The sequence below is a fragment of the Apteryx rowi genome, unplaced genomic scaffold (genome assembly GCF_003343035.1).
Source record: "Apteryx rowi isolate R43461 unplaced genomic scaffold, aptRow1 scaffold_4, whole genome shotgun sequence".
NCBI classification, from domain to species: domain Eukaryota; kingdom Metazoa; phylum Chordata; class Aves; order Apterygiformes; family Apterygidae; genus Apteryx; species Apteryx rowi.
The window spans coordinates 5,051,460-5,066,749 of NW_020450529.1; the positions used below are offsets into that span (position 1 = coordinate 5,051,460).

General features: G+C 37.6%; 1 protein-coding gene and 1 long non-coding RNA gene across 5 annotated transcripts in view; one reads left to right on the forward strand and one right to left on the reverse strand.

The window, feature by feature from the left end:
- Positions 1-15,290, forward strand: part of PDZRN3 (PDZ domain containing ring finger 3) — a 156,135-nt gene that overhangs the window by 117,551 nt on the left and 23,294 nt on the right. Inside the window, exon 1 of one of the 4 annotated variants that reach the window (XM_026074916.1) lies at positions 3,817-3,885. The exons of the other annotated variants lie outside the window; for them this stretch is intronic. Coding sequence (XP_025930701.1) covers positions 3,817-3,885 — 69 coding nt within the window. Of the gene's footprint in view, positions 1-3,816; positions 3,886-15,290 lie in introns of those variants that run through there. 4 annotated transcript variants of the gene reach the window in all.
- Positions 1-15,290, reverse strand: part of LOC112970465 — a 123,302-nt gene that overhangs the window by 3,150 nt on the left and 104,862 nt on the right. The window lies entirely within an intron of this gene.

Genomic DNA, 15,290 nt, shown 5'->3' on the forward strand with positions numbered 1-15,290 from the left:
TCCTGACCCTTGCAAAGCTGGCAGAGGGCACTTCCGAGCCTCTGAGCTCCTTGATCATGATGCAGGATGAACAATCCAGAGCGCTTTGCTTCTCTCTTTATTCTGACTCAGCATCCCATATAGAGATAGGACACAAAATGTGTTGGTCTCATCTGTACTTATCTGTGTCTTACCTGCCAACACCTGACAGGCTTAATGGTAAAATAAATCAAACATTTAAGCAGCAAAATTTAGCTAGGCTTATAGTTAAAAGCAGAGAGATCATAAGTCGCAACTAAAACAAATACAAAAAGCAAAACTATCTGTACGCTGTAGCAGGATTTCCTCCTAGCCATCACCTAGGATCTGTCCAGCACATCCTACTTCTCAGAGATGGAGCAAGATCCCGCCCTTCATGGTGGCCCATCGTTGGGATGCTTTCCATCTTGTATTCCCTGGAAATTAGCTTTTGGACACAAAAGCAAATGCCTAGTAGTTAGAGCCAGGTATCGCCAATAAAAGGACTTTCACACACTTGTCACATGGAATCAGTCAGGGGGCAAGTAATCTAGAAAAATGCTAATGAAAACTCTTCCTGGCACCTTGTGTATTCAAAGGCCATTTATTATTGCTCCTAGTCAGCTGCCTCGCTCACTGTTCCCATTCAGTTTGGATTGCTCGCTGGGTACTCCTCACGTTCAGCTGGGACCACTACTGTATTCATATTGCACGTGATATAAGACACTCACTAAACATACATTTTGTTAAGCTCATTATCTCTGGCATAGTATAGACACCACACATGACGCATGGTTAATGTAAATGACAGATGCAGTAACAAGCTTCCTCATGCGGACAAACCAAAAAAAGCCAGTTCTCCCTCCACCATGCACACCACACGTTTACCAGGGCTCCTGTATTACACTAGACTTGGCTCTTAAAGCTTAACCCAGTATGTCTTTGTATTATAATGCAACTGTAATCACACAGTTAACATCAATCCCATCCTATACGCTTCAGGTAGCTCTTTCATGTTGTCTGGGTCCAACAGCGAGGACAGTGAAAAAATCTCTTTGTTTTTGATGTCAGGTCCTGAACCCCACAAACAGCAATTAGGAAACGCAATTGCAGTGGGAGGTCCTCTTCATACCTTCCGTTATGAAGAATCTGTTCATCACAGAAGGAGTCTCATGAGAATTCAACTGAAAAGTTGTAGCAACTTACTACTGAAAACAGGCAAACTGTAACAGCTTAAAAGTTTACCAAATTTAGCAGATTTCACAGGGACAAAACAAACCATCTCCATGCCAAAGAGCTCCACTCTTACATGAAAACAACAATGTTCTGCTGCAGTTACTCTCCTGGCCTGATTTACATTCTTATATTCCATGCTATTATGGCCTTAGTGGCATTTACTGGATATAATTAAACATTAGTTCACATAGTCCATTACATCAATATACAAAAATAATAAAAAGGTGCATTGCTATTAAAATAGCAACTAGAATATCACACATGTTTATGTTTTGTTTCTTATCATTTCTGGCTGCACACTATTTCTGAAAAAAATTCCTAAGATTAAAACTGAACTATAATAAGCATATAAATTTATAATATATAGTATAAATAGCACCTACTATTTAAGAACAAACTTAATTCCATGAAAAAAAAAAAACAAAGGCAACATCTTTGAAAATTTTACCTTCAAGTTGCTTAATCAAATTACACAACCAAAAAACATTTAATCAAAGCCATAAACTCTTTTACAATTTTACTGGTTATCATCATCATCTTTTCTGTTTTCAGGGAACACTAGAGCTTTCCAGTTGTCCAAGATCCAGAGCCACTGGCTGTCAACCAGCTTTGGAGAAGCGTTTAGTATGTTGTTGAACAGAGGCATATCTAAATAAAGATAGCCTAGATGGTTTTTCAAATTAGGAGGCCAAGAGTAAGATATCAGGCTACCAGGTACCTTTGATTTGCTCTAGCCTTAAAAGCTCTTCTTCCACCATCCCAGTGGTAACCTCCTGGTCAGGGAAGCATCACAGTCACCCTACAGGGTTGGAGTCCCGACCTGCTTTCAGCCCTTGTGGATGTTTAGCAGCAAGTTAAAGAGGTCCCCCTTTCTTTCTTTTCTATAGGTGGGTAGCTTCCTCTATCAAAATGCATTCTCTAGAGTTAAGTTTTCTTCTCTAGGCACAGCAGAGAAATGCCACACAGACACAGTACTTGCTATTCAAAAAATCCCCATAAAGATATTATGGGAAAGTAGGATCCCTGCTTGTCACAGTCTCTATTTAGTAAAGTCTAATACTAAAACACACACAGAGCCTGAGCCATATTTCAATAGCTGATCATTTTAATGCAAATTGCAAGTACAATTGTAGTAATAGCTGGCTATCCTGCAGCAAGATACCTATATCTGGAATAGAGTTTGGACACAAAAGTTGCACATGGTCCTTGCACAAAATTTCCATTGTCATCCACAGAAATCTGCTAAGCCAAGGGTCAGAAAGCAGTCAGATAACCGCAACAGAAGATACAGGCCCTCTGTCATGAATCACCTATATCAAAATTATACTCTTTCTCTCATTCTTATGCTATTCTGACTTCTTCTTTTCCATATAGCAGAATGAATTAAAATAAGCATAAAAATGCACACTTTCTGGATACTTAAACAATTGGAAATAGTATGCTAAATCCAAACTCCTAATGCCAGTTAATACTTCCTACACATATTTTCCTATGGAAAATATCCATAAAGCTTACGACTCAAGAGTATTTTTCTAGTTTGTTTGGACAGTTCACAGATGTTTTAACTTTTGTATCTGTGGCACAGGTTTAATGTGGATATAGGCACTCAAATACTGAACAGTCATAAATGCCATACATGCTGTATGTTTTTTTGCAATCTGGTGAAATTTATATTTTTTAAATGACGTTTGCAAGTAATGTGCAATCCTGTCACAGTTTTCACAAAACAATGAAAGTCAATAGCATAGATGGTCATTTCTCAGGTGCTACAAAATTAATCAAAAACTTATCAATAAATATCAATCTTTTTTGTTGTTGTTTTCTAAATCCACATACATTCACCATTAACATCTCCTTTGCTTTGTAGCCAAGTCCTAAGGCTGTGCACAGGCTTTCAGGGATAAAGGTAGGCTTATGCGCCTGGTTCAGTCATCTCCTACCGTAAAACTGAGGCTCCTAGATGCCACCATAGTATGAGGGAAAAATAAAGCCACTCAGTATATTCAGCTTTGCAATAGCCACTGCTGAGCTTTGTACAAATAGATTAATTCCATTATGACTTACATTTAAAATGTACTTCTAGGCTGCTTAAATATGTTAAGAATTATCCTGAGGGACCACAGTAAAATGTAGCCATGTTTATTTGTAATTGCTACAAAATGGTTTACAAAATTGTTAGTGTCTTTTATTATGCCTGCTACTGAAGCACTTGCCTGTTAATTAGAGGAATTTCAGCTGTCATAGTCGGCAATTATAGCTTCTGTATCACTGTCTGTTATGAATAGTCAATGAGCACTGATTAATATGCATGAGTAGCGGTATATAGCGTGCGCATTGGACCACAGTACAGCAGCTTGGGCAAAGCAGTAGAGGGAGTGTTGTGTACTGCGAGTGAAGGAGGGAAAGCACGAAAGAAAAGAGCACAGCTGCTTTGCAACACTCTGTGCAACACCAGTGTGAATTGGTTCAGTTCAGCCGACTCACCTAGGTATTTCAAAGGATATCTGCACGCATGCTTGTTAACAGATATTTCTGTGGCTGCACTGGTGAATAAGGACGACTATTTCTGCCACTTATTTAAACATGGGATGCAGTTTGTGCACTCTACAGAAGCAAGAAGAACAGTACAAATTACTATATGAAGTTTGTCAGGTAAACAATTAGATTTCATTTCTAAAAGTAAATGTTCTCTTTTAGGCTGGTGACCACTGCTACTGACAGGGAAAATGAAATAGCACAAATTGCTTTTACAACTGGAAAGAAAAGGGTTTTCATATAATTTTCATATGATATCCTTATTTGAGATGTGTATCATAATGATTATGTTGTTATGCTGTACCTACTCCTTTACACTTACAGAACATCAAATATTTAAATGTATGTTGTTATACATCAAACCTGTTACAAACCTTTGTGTCACAAAACAGGAGGTTATTTTCTCCAGCATGTATTAGGTGAAGTCTCTTGACAAGGGTCATAGCTTGGTCACACACTCTGAACAAGTTGGGAAAGACACGTGCAATGATTAATGCTCAGAAGGTTTTGTCTCTGTTTACAAGTGCATACAGACAGTTCTCTGTGCAGTGCGCTCGTTTAGCGGTGACTGCTCTCTTCAAGTGACTGCTGCTGCCAGTATAAGTTTAAGTCTAGTTCTTGCAGTTTTTGCACCTCTATGTGTGGAAACATATCAGCTAACAAAGAGTTATAATTGACAGCAGATTAAAACTAGCACTCTACATATACTTATACATCTAATTATTCATATTGTCTGATAAGTTTTCTAAAAATATGATAACACTAACTTCTATTACAAAAATGTCTTTTCCTATGTTTCTGCATTTCCTTCTGTGTTGTACATCTCTGAATTTCTTACTCTTATGTCTCATCTAAAACATGATTTCAATCAAAACAGTAGGATGGAACCATGTAAAGTGATGGCCAGCTATTTAAGGGATATACTCTTTCTTACTTCTGTTGAAATAAACATAGGAAAACATGATTAACCTCTGAAATGTGAAGGGGATTGTACTGTACTCACACTGCAGATAAACAGAAAATACCTAGAACTTTCCAACTGTACGTATATAAACTTGCCATTCATAACACATTTTAGAATAGGTAACAACTACAAAGAGTCACACAAATACTGCATGCGTTGACATATTCCAGCGCTGTCATGTTTTACGCTCACCAGCAGAGGGTATTGCATAACRTTACAGACAGTGAAATCATGCGGTGTTTGTTATGCTACTACCTGTACTTGATCTCAGATACTCATGTCGCTGACAACACAGTGAATAAAATATGTGTTTTGTATGTTATGCCAGTAGGAAAGTGATTAAATTTTAACCACATAGTTTTTCTAATTCTCACTCACTCGCCCTGAGGACACTATTGCTTTGTGGAAAAAAAAAACACTTTGAGAACAAATAGGACAACATGTTTGCTGTCATTTCTATTTATACTAACTTGCTTACACTTATTAAGTGCTACGCGTGTCATGATGGGAAGAATATTAGAGGAAGATAATGAGTTCTTGGACATCACTCTGTATCAGAACTAGCTTCTGATGCTGCCTAGAGCAGCAGACTTGGTGTTGGTTATTGTCTGTGTGAATCCTCTGCTCAGATCAAGCAGTGTCTGTTGTAATAATTACTGAACCCTCAAGGTCGCCAAGTTTCCATGCAGTCTGGGTTTGATGCCTATCAGTGAATCACATTCAGAAGTGCAACAACCAGCACAAACTGAGACAGCAACAAATTCGGAATATTTTAATTGTTCAGGAAGCTTGCACAATGCTGCTTGTGAAATGAAGAGGACTGAGAACCTTTGCAAGTCACTGACACCTCTTAACAGATGCAAGACACCATTCTTTAAATACATATCCTTAAAATTAGTCACAGGAACAGTCTTACTGATATCTGAGATTACTAGATTGTCCGGTGCTGACTGCAGGTGCAGATCTCTGGCAATAGCTGGGATTTAGAAATCAACCTGGGAAGTGCTGCAACCTTGTTTCAGCAGTGTATATAGCATAGGGCACAGGATCAGGGATAAGCTCCAAGCATGCAAGTCCTTTGGGGGAAACACGGTTGGAACATCCTCAACTTTCATGAAAGGCAACCCTAAAAAATTGGGATTTCTAACATAGTAAAACTGCATTATTTACAACCAGGATCCCTGATTATTATAGAATACAAATTATTGTGCATAATTATTTTAACAGCTTACTACTTTGATTTCTCTGTTTCAGAAGATAGTTGGGATGGAATTCTATAGCTTAGAGAGTATGTTCAGATATTTAAATATCACTATGACAATTAAATTGCATCCTCATATAAATTGAGAGTAATCAGTAAGAATTTAACAGTCAGGGAGATGAAGTACCATTTTCTTTCAAGTAATAGGATATAAAAGACAAAGTTTTAAAACAGGTTAGTAATAAATACAAAATAAAACCTACTACAAGTGGTATCATTCATGTAACCCTAATATTATGTGAGTGTGAGTTAGACAAAATTTGCATAATTTGGTTTTATGAAATGCTGAGCATTATTATAAACAAGTCTCCTTAACTTTTTTTTTTTTTTTTAAATAAGACACTGACATGCAGGAATTCACAAAACACTTGCAAGAATTAATAATAGTACATAACTGCGCTTTCTCTATTAGACCAAGAGCTTTAATGTGGCTGGGAAATTAATGCTTCAATAAATTACAATTCCAGAAGGTCCAGTACGTCTGGCTCTGTAAGTCCTTCTAACAGAGAGCACAAAGAGGATCAAATATACCAGGGCTCAGGCTTTATCCCTTCCTCATCCATAGATAATTCAAAGAGATCCTCTTCATTAAGGGCTTTGGCACATTGCCTGCAATTTCTTTTTGTGCTGCTGTGAGCTTAATGATGCAGAACAATGGTCTTCCCTCTTGTTGAACACATACCTCATTGTACCTTTAATCACATAATAAAAAGCAAATTAAGACACCTAGTCATTAAAGCGTACTGTAGCTGTGCATATCAATGCTTTGTATTACAAATACAAAGGGGACTGTGGCAACTTGAAATCTCCGTGCAGAGCAGGGCCACTGGTGATAAGTGCACTTGTGGCAGCAACATGACTCTTGTTCTATAGCACCTGTGACAACAAATTGTATTCAGCACACTCCCCATGTGCATATAACATCCTAAATATATCCTGAGGTTTATTTCCCAATTTCATGAAGCATATGAAATGAAAGAATTATATGCTATTTGATTTTTCTCCTAGTTAAACAGAAGTTTTTTTCAGATGATTTTAAAGTTTGTGAAAATGAAGGGAGGAGGGGGAAGAATTTTCTTAAAGGTAAAGCCACAAAGTTGGGAAGGTGTTTTAGATCATTTTTCCAGTATTGCTTTTCTCTATATCATCACCTCTCACAGAAACAGCAGCAGAAATAAAGGCTTTTCCCCTTGCAGGGAAATCCCTGGGGGAATAAAGAATAATCTCTATAGAAGGAAAGTGATAGAAGAATGAGTCATATGAGAGGGAGCTTTTCAGGGTTTGTAAAACAAAAAAATAAAGATTAGCACCTCAATTTAAGAAATTTTCTAAGTACCCATTTTACTTCAAGCACATATTTACACACAGTTTAGGAGGTAAGCACATGCTGAAATGATTTCCTAAACAGACATCTAGTATTTCCACGGATAAAAACATAGAATTTTAAATCACATATGACACTGAACTGGATGGACAGTGCTCAAAGCTGTTCCCTGGGATACAAGCGGAGATGATGGAGTTCATCCAGTTCTCATGGTGGGAAGATATCATAGAAACAGCCCATCAAAACTGGCACTTCCAGCTGAGAGATCATGGCATGAGTGAGCACAGACTAACTCTCCTCTCCACGTTGTCCCTCCAGAATAGGGATAGAAACACTGGCAGGAAACAAGCTCTCCTTGCATTGCCCTTGCTTCGGATGATCTGAGGTCAGAAGCTTTCTGCCTCCATGAATGTTGAGCTGGCAACTTTCACAAATACTAAAGTTCACGTATAAATAAACAGTTGACGTAATGCCCTTTTAGTATTTTAGTAACTTTAAAGCTCTGTTCACATCCTYGTGGCCTGGCACACCTCTGAGAGGAGTAAAAATGACAGTGTTGGTAAAAACAGTAGTGTTCAAACTGGATTTGTGCTTTAAACTAGACAAAGCTACTAAGTGGGCAAAGATATAAACACCAAGGTCAGCATACAAATTGGTGTGATAATGAGAAAATGGTAGTGATGGGGAACTAACCCATACTATATTTCATTGACGACTCCCAGGAGCAGCGGTTTTGATGGAGACTTCCTTCACCAGAACTAATATACAAAACAGTTGCACTAAATTGTTTCACAGTTAGAATTCCATTCACATATTTAGAATTGGAGCAATTAGACTAGCTAAAGTAATCAGACATTAAGACAGACTGATCCAAGGAAACATTTAGGCCCATGCATAACAGTTTGACTTTAGACTGAAACCTTACAGAGCAATGATTTTATCCTATATCAGGATAGAGGAAGCTCAAAGAAAAATTTAATCAAAACTGTAAGATTTGGGAACAAAAATAATTGCCTCTGTATATATGCTTTTCATACCCTCAAATTTAATTGGGCAACCACACAGTTAATTGGCCTACATTTCTGTAATTTTCAGTGCTAAAAGACTGAAATGGTTGTGCCAATTATAGTAAACTGCTCTACTTGAAATTCATTGTCTGACTTTAAATATCCTGTATGTACACTTTTCATACAGGTTCTGAACTGCAGCTGAATTAAGAATAGCATTGAAGTTATGTTCTGTCACTTAGCTACCATTAAACTTGACCTCAATAACAGTTGTGAATCTATCACACTCACTTCAAAGTAGGCRTGTGTTTGCTTAAACAAGATGTTAATTCCAAGAGCTTTGCTCTAGACAGGGTTTTCTACCTCTGAATTAGTTTAGCTGCAGAAAAACTCTGCTTGACAGACTGGAGACTCATAATCTTCAGAAAACTGCCCTTTAATGATTGTGGCGCCTGTCTGTAGCTCAGAAGTCCCCTTTCTTAATTAGACATTTACCAGAAACTGGCAATTGAAATTTTCCTCTTCACTTGATGATGAATAATGCAATGCCTCGGTTAGAATTTCTCTGGAAGATACTCTTTATTGCATGTTAGAGGAATAGCCTGGTTGTTAAAGGAACATAAACAAGATATGATACGAAATAAACATAATGCCTAATGGTCAGCTGCAACATAAATGGATAATYTGACCTATTGTGTAGCTGAAATATCTTACTGCTTCATAATCTTCCTAAAATTCATAGTGCTTTTCTTCTTTACTTTGAACAAATAAAATGCTTAAGCATTGCATAGCTTTGTTTGGATTTTTTTTTATTTTAAGTGATAAATGATTGAGAAGATGGGTTTTGTAATGCTTTACACTTATACATCTGTTTAATGCTATGAAGCAGGTGGCAAGGAGTCACAAGGGAGAAGGCACTAGGGACAATCACTCTGTGGTTTACTGTCACATGTCAGACATGGGCAGGGAAAAGGAAACATATGGAGTAATGAAAAAGTGCAGATTTAATAAATGTGTTTTGTTGTGTTCATTAATATGAAACAAAAGGTCATGCTTCATTTTCACGAGGACAAGAGAACTCTGCGTTCATACATACATCGGGATCGTTTCTTTTAGAGACTAGGTAGGTAAGCGTAAGCAGATCCAGCTAGCCCTCCTGAGCCAGCTAGTCGGTTAAGGGTTTCACAGGAGGATGGGAGAATAAGTAATGCAAAATATACATACACACTACAGTATTCAGTACTTTAAACAGCAGCTATTGAAGCCAAGCTCTCCTATTAATATATCTTCAGGCAAAAAGCTAGAAGCTCTCATTCCAAAGAAAGATGATAAAAATCGTGCCAGTGTTTTCTTACTTGTTTCAATCAAAAGATAATTCTGAACATGAACATTTTGTAGGTGATTAGACACATTCTCCACTGGCACAGGAACTAGACACTTCTTGATTCGATTTCTAATTGCTGAAATTTCTTTTGGCTTTATGCTTAGGCACAACCTTAGCTGCATTCAGTAGCACCATACTTTTCAAACACTACGATCAGACTCCTTGGGAACACTTAAGAAATAAGATGCTTTACCAAAAGACTAAGGATYATACAACCAGACTAAAACAATATTTTGTCTATGCATTTTCATGGATTTTGTGAATTAACTCCTACAGCATCACTTTAAAGAAAGTGAACATTCATATGTTAAAAGATCACGGCTGATCCAAAAGCCTTTTTAAATTTGGCAGACTTGCTTGCAGGTGTGCAACAGAAGTTGCTCTTTGCACTGGACTTGCCCATATTGGTATAACTGTGATCAATTTTAGCCTAAAAAGGAAAATTAAGATGCTTCTATCAGTAACCCATTATGGAAATTCTAGGTAATTCGAGGTAATTCTAGGGAGAGCAGTATGGACTGGAAGGGCAGAATGAGGTGGTGGCAGGACTTCTACCTAACACTCCAGCTTCCAAGATGATCAGTTTGTGTTCTTAAGCTGAAAACGCTCCTGTACTCCTAGGAGCAGCAGATGGCACAAGATTACAAAGCCTACTCCACAGATACCAGGTAACCAGCCATTGAAGGAGCAGGCCCTCTTTTTAGTGAACCCAGCTGAATCTGTCACTGCTGAGGGGTTCCCAGATAGCAGCACTGGGCTGCTCCACCTCTTCCTGGCAACAGCTTCAATAACCCTCTTCAACACAGATTTCTTCAGAGCTGTCCACAATTGCTCCTTCCCTGTCTCACATCACTGAGTCAATTTGTGGAAGAAGGGAGGGGAGGGGGAGGATGGAATCAAAGCTAGAAAAGGTGAGCAACAGTGCAGAAATGGGAATGTGGTGCATTGGAATGGTCTTAATTGTTTTGGTTTTACATAGTATGGTCCTGATATACTACTAACATTAGTATTATATTAAGGCCTGGCCTGTACACCAACTTGAACTGTGCTGATTTTAATTATGGTGTGGTGCTATATATTGCTACACTATCAACTATTTGAGCTGTAGCTGCTAGAGCCAGGATACTAGGAGAAAGCTCACTCCAAGTATGCCTTATTCTTACACCATTCCCAAAGCACCACTGTTGGAAAAGGTTACTGGTCTACAGGAACTTTCACCTGACTCAGTACAGCAATTGGTTTCTTAACATTACTTCAAATCAGCTTACATCCATGTAACATTACAACCTCAGCTAAACCGATTAATCTTCTGATGCTTTTACTATCATTGTGTACTATACTTGTGATCACATGATATAAATGAAACAGAGTATTAGTATATGGCTCTGTTGACTGTGATTAAGTTGTGCTAGAATGATAAAAGGAAAAAAACTCAGGACATCAATACATCAGTGATTTAGACACCTATCTGCCTAAGGACCCTTTGTTACAGGATTCTGCACTGTAAAGATAAATCTAGAAATACATAGTATTAAAAAAGTAAACTTTTATTCATGAAGAAGCTCTAACTTGCTGTACTAGACTAGTCCATAGACGTAGTTTTTGCCTTTTCGCAATAGCACAGCATGTCAATGCAACATCACGGTGGAAGTGGGCTAAGAAGCCATACAGGAAGCATACCTGTATACACGGGCAAATTCGGAGAAGAAAAGAAAGGYGGTAATTGCAGTTACTAAACTCTGTTCATTAGTAATTCATGATTATTTATGGTTACACTGGTGCAATTCTGTTTTCACTGAAGCAGCTGAAAAAATTCCCCTGTGGTTTCCCTTTGAGTTGTGGTACACTAGAGCGGAGCCTGGGAACCCAACCCAAAGCAGGCAACTTTCAATATGCTATATACAGTACTGGTGCTGTATTGTCACTACATAAATGTGTTAATTACTAACAGAATAAAAATTCCTGTATTTCAAGGCTCTTTCTCCCAAGATTTTCTATTTAGAAGTTAATGTTTTAGAGAACAAATGTATTCTCTGCTCTTAAGTAAAGAATTTTTCTTTGGTCTTAACTATTTTGTCATAGATGGCTTGCAAGGCAGAGGGAAATGCACACACATGGAAACAGTCCATTACTAAACAATATAATTTTGTTTTTTGAAAAAGAGAGAGACTGTCCATATGGAAATAAAAGAGGGATTAGATGGAACTGCAAAAAGAATTAACCTGTATTTTGAACCTTCTTTCTCCAGTTCCTGAGGAAAAGGAGGTTTAGAAAATAGGCTTTTTGCTGCTCTAGTTTCTATAAAATCTTTAAAGTTGCACTCCTTTTTCTTAATATGCAGACTTCTTAAGAACTTGCTAAAGAAGTGTATCAGACCATAAAGAGTGTTTTAAATGGGGCAAAGACATCTGTAGTCTAAGAGAACTAGCATTTTTATAGTGCACTTCCCAAGGATTTGCATGATTTTCTACAAAGAAAAGCTTCTTACTCATTCTTAAGCAAGAAAGTTTTCCTCTGTGAGATTTGTGAACCATAGAAGAACCAACAAGCTGTACAATGCATACAAATGTTTACCATTCATGACAGCAAACCCATATAAACCAGTCCAATCCAATAGCTGGAAAAATCATTTTCTTCTACAAAAACCTTTCTAGTTTTTGTAATATATCGCCAAAACCAAATATTAGGCACTCTTTAAGCAAAAATAAAACACAAAGTAATTATAAGCACACATAAACTCTAACGCTCAGGGTCATTCCTGCTTTCTCAACTTTTCAGTTAACTACTGCTGTTAATGCCCAGATTTACTTTGTCTGTACCACTGCAGATGATGTTTGCACACGCGTAAATGCATACTCCTCACATACACTCCGAGCATCCTGCCTCATTCTCTTCCCCAGCCCTGTCCTGTTGTTCTCACATCGCCTCTTCAGTTCTGCAGGGCTCCCAAGACCGTGCAGTCCTTGGCACTGCACGTGGGAAATCGAGAATCATTGGAGGAATAGGTCGCTATAAGCTTCTCTCTTGTGTAAATAACCCAGTTGTGTAAATTCTGTCATCACAGGAAAAGAGGAAGAACAAATACTGGGTTTTCTGCAAACCTTGTATCAGAAGGAAAAGGCAACAAGGATTGGTGACAGCCAGGAGTAAATTTCATCTACACAAACGAGAGGCACAGTTTGATATACCTGAAAACCCTCAATTAGAATCATGTCTGCCATCAACCAAGTAGCAATTAATTAAACTTCACTATCTACCCAGAAAAAATACAACATGCCATAGCTGATCTTGATGAAAGATTAAACAGCAACTGCTGATAAAAAGACATATATGTAGTAGCACAATATTATGTGTTATCCTATCAACATCTCTCTCTCATACCTCACACAAAGTTGTCTTCTGGTAAAACAGTATGATCCTGTCACCTCAGTCATGGCTCCAACTCCCACTGATCTGCGTAGCAGTTTCAGCCCTTGTGCTCACATCATAGTTGGAGGGCTCCCAGCCTTGTGAAGATATGCTGATTTTCAGCCCAAGAAGATTTGGCCTAAAACTGGCATCTTAAACAGGGGAATTTGGCTCAGGAATTGCTGAAGGATACCATACCTCTCAGTAGAATAATGATTAAGTTAAAAACATTAGGTATAGTATAAAACAACACAAGAAAATCTGTCCTCACAAGAGGAATTTCATGGTAACACACATGCAGAATTAATAGAGGAAGAAGGATAATTTCAAAAGGAGGGATGCCAAACATTTCACACAACTGTGACAGAAAGAGAAGSCTTTGGACATCCAATACCCTACACATTTGCAAACACTATAAAGTAATAAGGAAAGCTGTATCCTAGACAGAGCAAATTCTTCACAAGTCTACCAAATCCATCAGTTCTTTTCCATTTCTCTTCCGTTTTGCCTTGCTGATTCACCCATCCATTCATTCTCTCCCCTGTCTAACAGTCATCATACTGCAGAATCCCACACTCCATAAGAAGAATATATTTGCATCCTACATTGGATGATGCAGGTTCAGAATAGTTGTAGATGACCAGCTACTTAATTAGCAGTTACCAAAGCAAGAAAAATCTGAAAACAGACTCAAGAATCCCCCTAGATCTTACCAAAACTGCACCCAGTAAGATCCCACTGTACATTATTCCCTTTCTATTGCCAAGGTAGTATTCAGACCTTTCTGGCCTTTTTCATGGCCCTTGCAATCCTGATCTTAAAGTATTGTCACATTATACCAGTCACTTCCGTGTACGCAACCTTCACAGGCTGTTCTGTAGGAATTTCACCTGATGCTTAAGGTTCAAAAAACTGAAGTTCATCTGCTGATTCCATTTTTGGCCGTGCATAGCATATTACTATCTTTTTTTTTTATTATTAATTCCTCTTTCATTTTCTCACCATTTATGTCTTGGAAATAAGAATTAATGAATGATGCATGATAAAAGTGAGAGTTTAACACATCAGTTTCACGTTGGAGGGGCCCTCCTTTTGGATTGGTGTCTTGGCCTCCCTTGCTGTATCTTATTGCTTCATCTCTCTTCTTCTCAATTACAAACATTTATCATGTCTTACCTTAATGGACCATGACAGCATTCTGCTTTCCATTGTCAGACTTTGACTGTGTCTATTGAATACTGATGGCATGCTTGGCTTCGTAACATTTTGCTTCGTTTTTCAACTGTTGTACTGGTCAGGGCCTGAACTAAGGCATTGCAAAGGCAAAACGCCCAACGACTTCTGTGAGTATCAAACCAAGCTCAAACGACTATTTTATTTTCATTCAAAATCTTAAAAAAAATTCTTAAAAATTAATAAAAAATAAAATAAAATTCACTGACCTCCCAGATACAATTGTGCCATGCATTTCTATAGATTTCATGAGGTCATTACAATGTAAAAGCCCTCTGCAGCCTATTTTTGTACAAAATAGTACAACATACGCTATACACTCTAAATGTCCTATTCTACTGCATGATCATTACAAAAATTTTGTTAAAAAATAATTCAAGCATCCCTTCCTTTTTTACTGTAAGATCCTAATTAAGAGTATTTATCTGTCTCATGCAGTTGTTAAGCCTAATGCCCAGCTACACCAAAAATTTTGTCCATTCTTTGAACTTTAATTTGACTACGGCTTTCTCCATATTCAATGTATTCCCAATATGAAGAAGGTCCAAAAGCTAAGCATTTTAACGTTTCAGTCAGGCTAATTTATCCATCTTTTTTGCCATGAAAGATCCCATTGTCTCTGTCACATGGCATGTAAGGTTCTTAAGAAATTATGCATATTTGCAGATTTTTGGCAGTCTTCTGAAGCATTCATATGCATAAATTTTTTTGTTCTGTGTTATTTCAGATGCAACTATAAGTAAGAATTTTTCTGAATACAAATTAGAAGCATCAAAAATAAAATATATGATTATAGAGAACTTTTTTTTTTTACTTAATGTGAAACTGATATATTCATTGGCTTTTAAGCACTGAAAATATTGTTTGTCAATTATGACAACTTTCCAGATAACAACACAGCATCTCTATCAATATAATCTATTTCCTGAAGTTTCATAAGG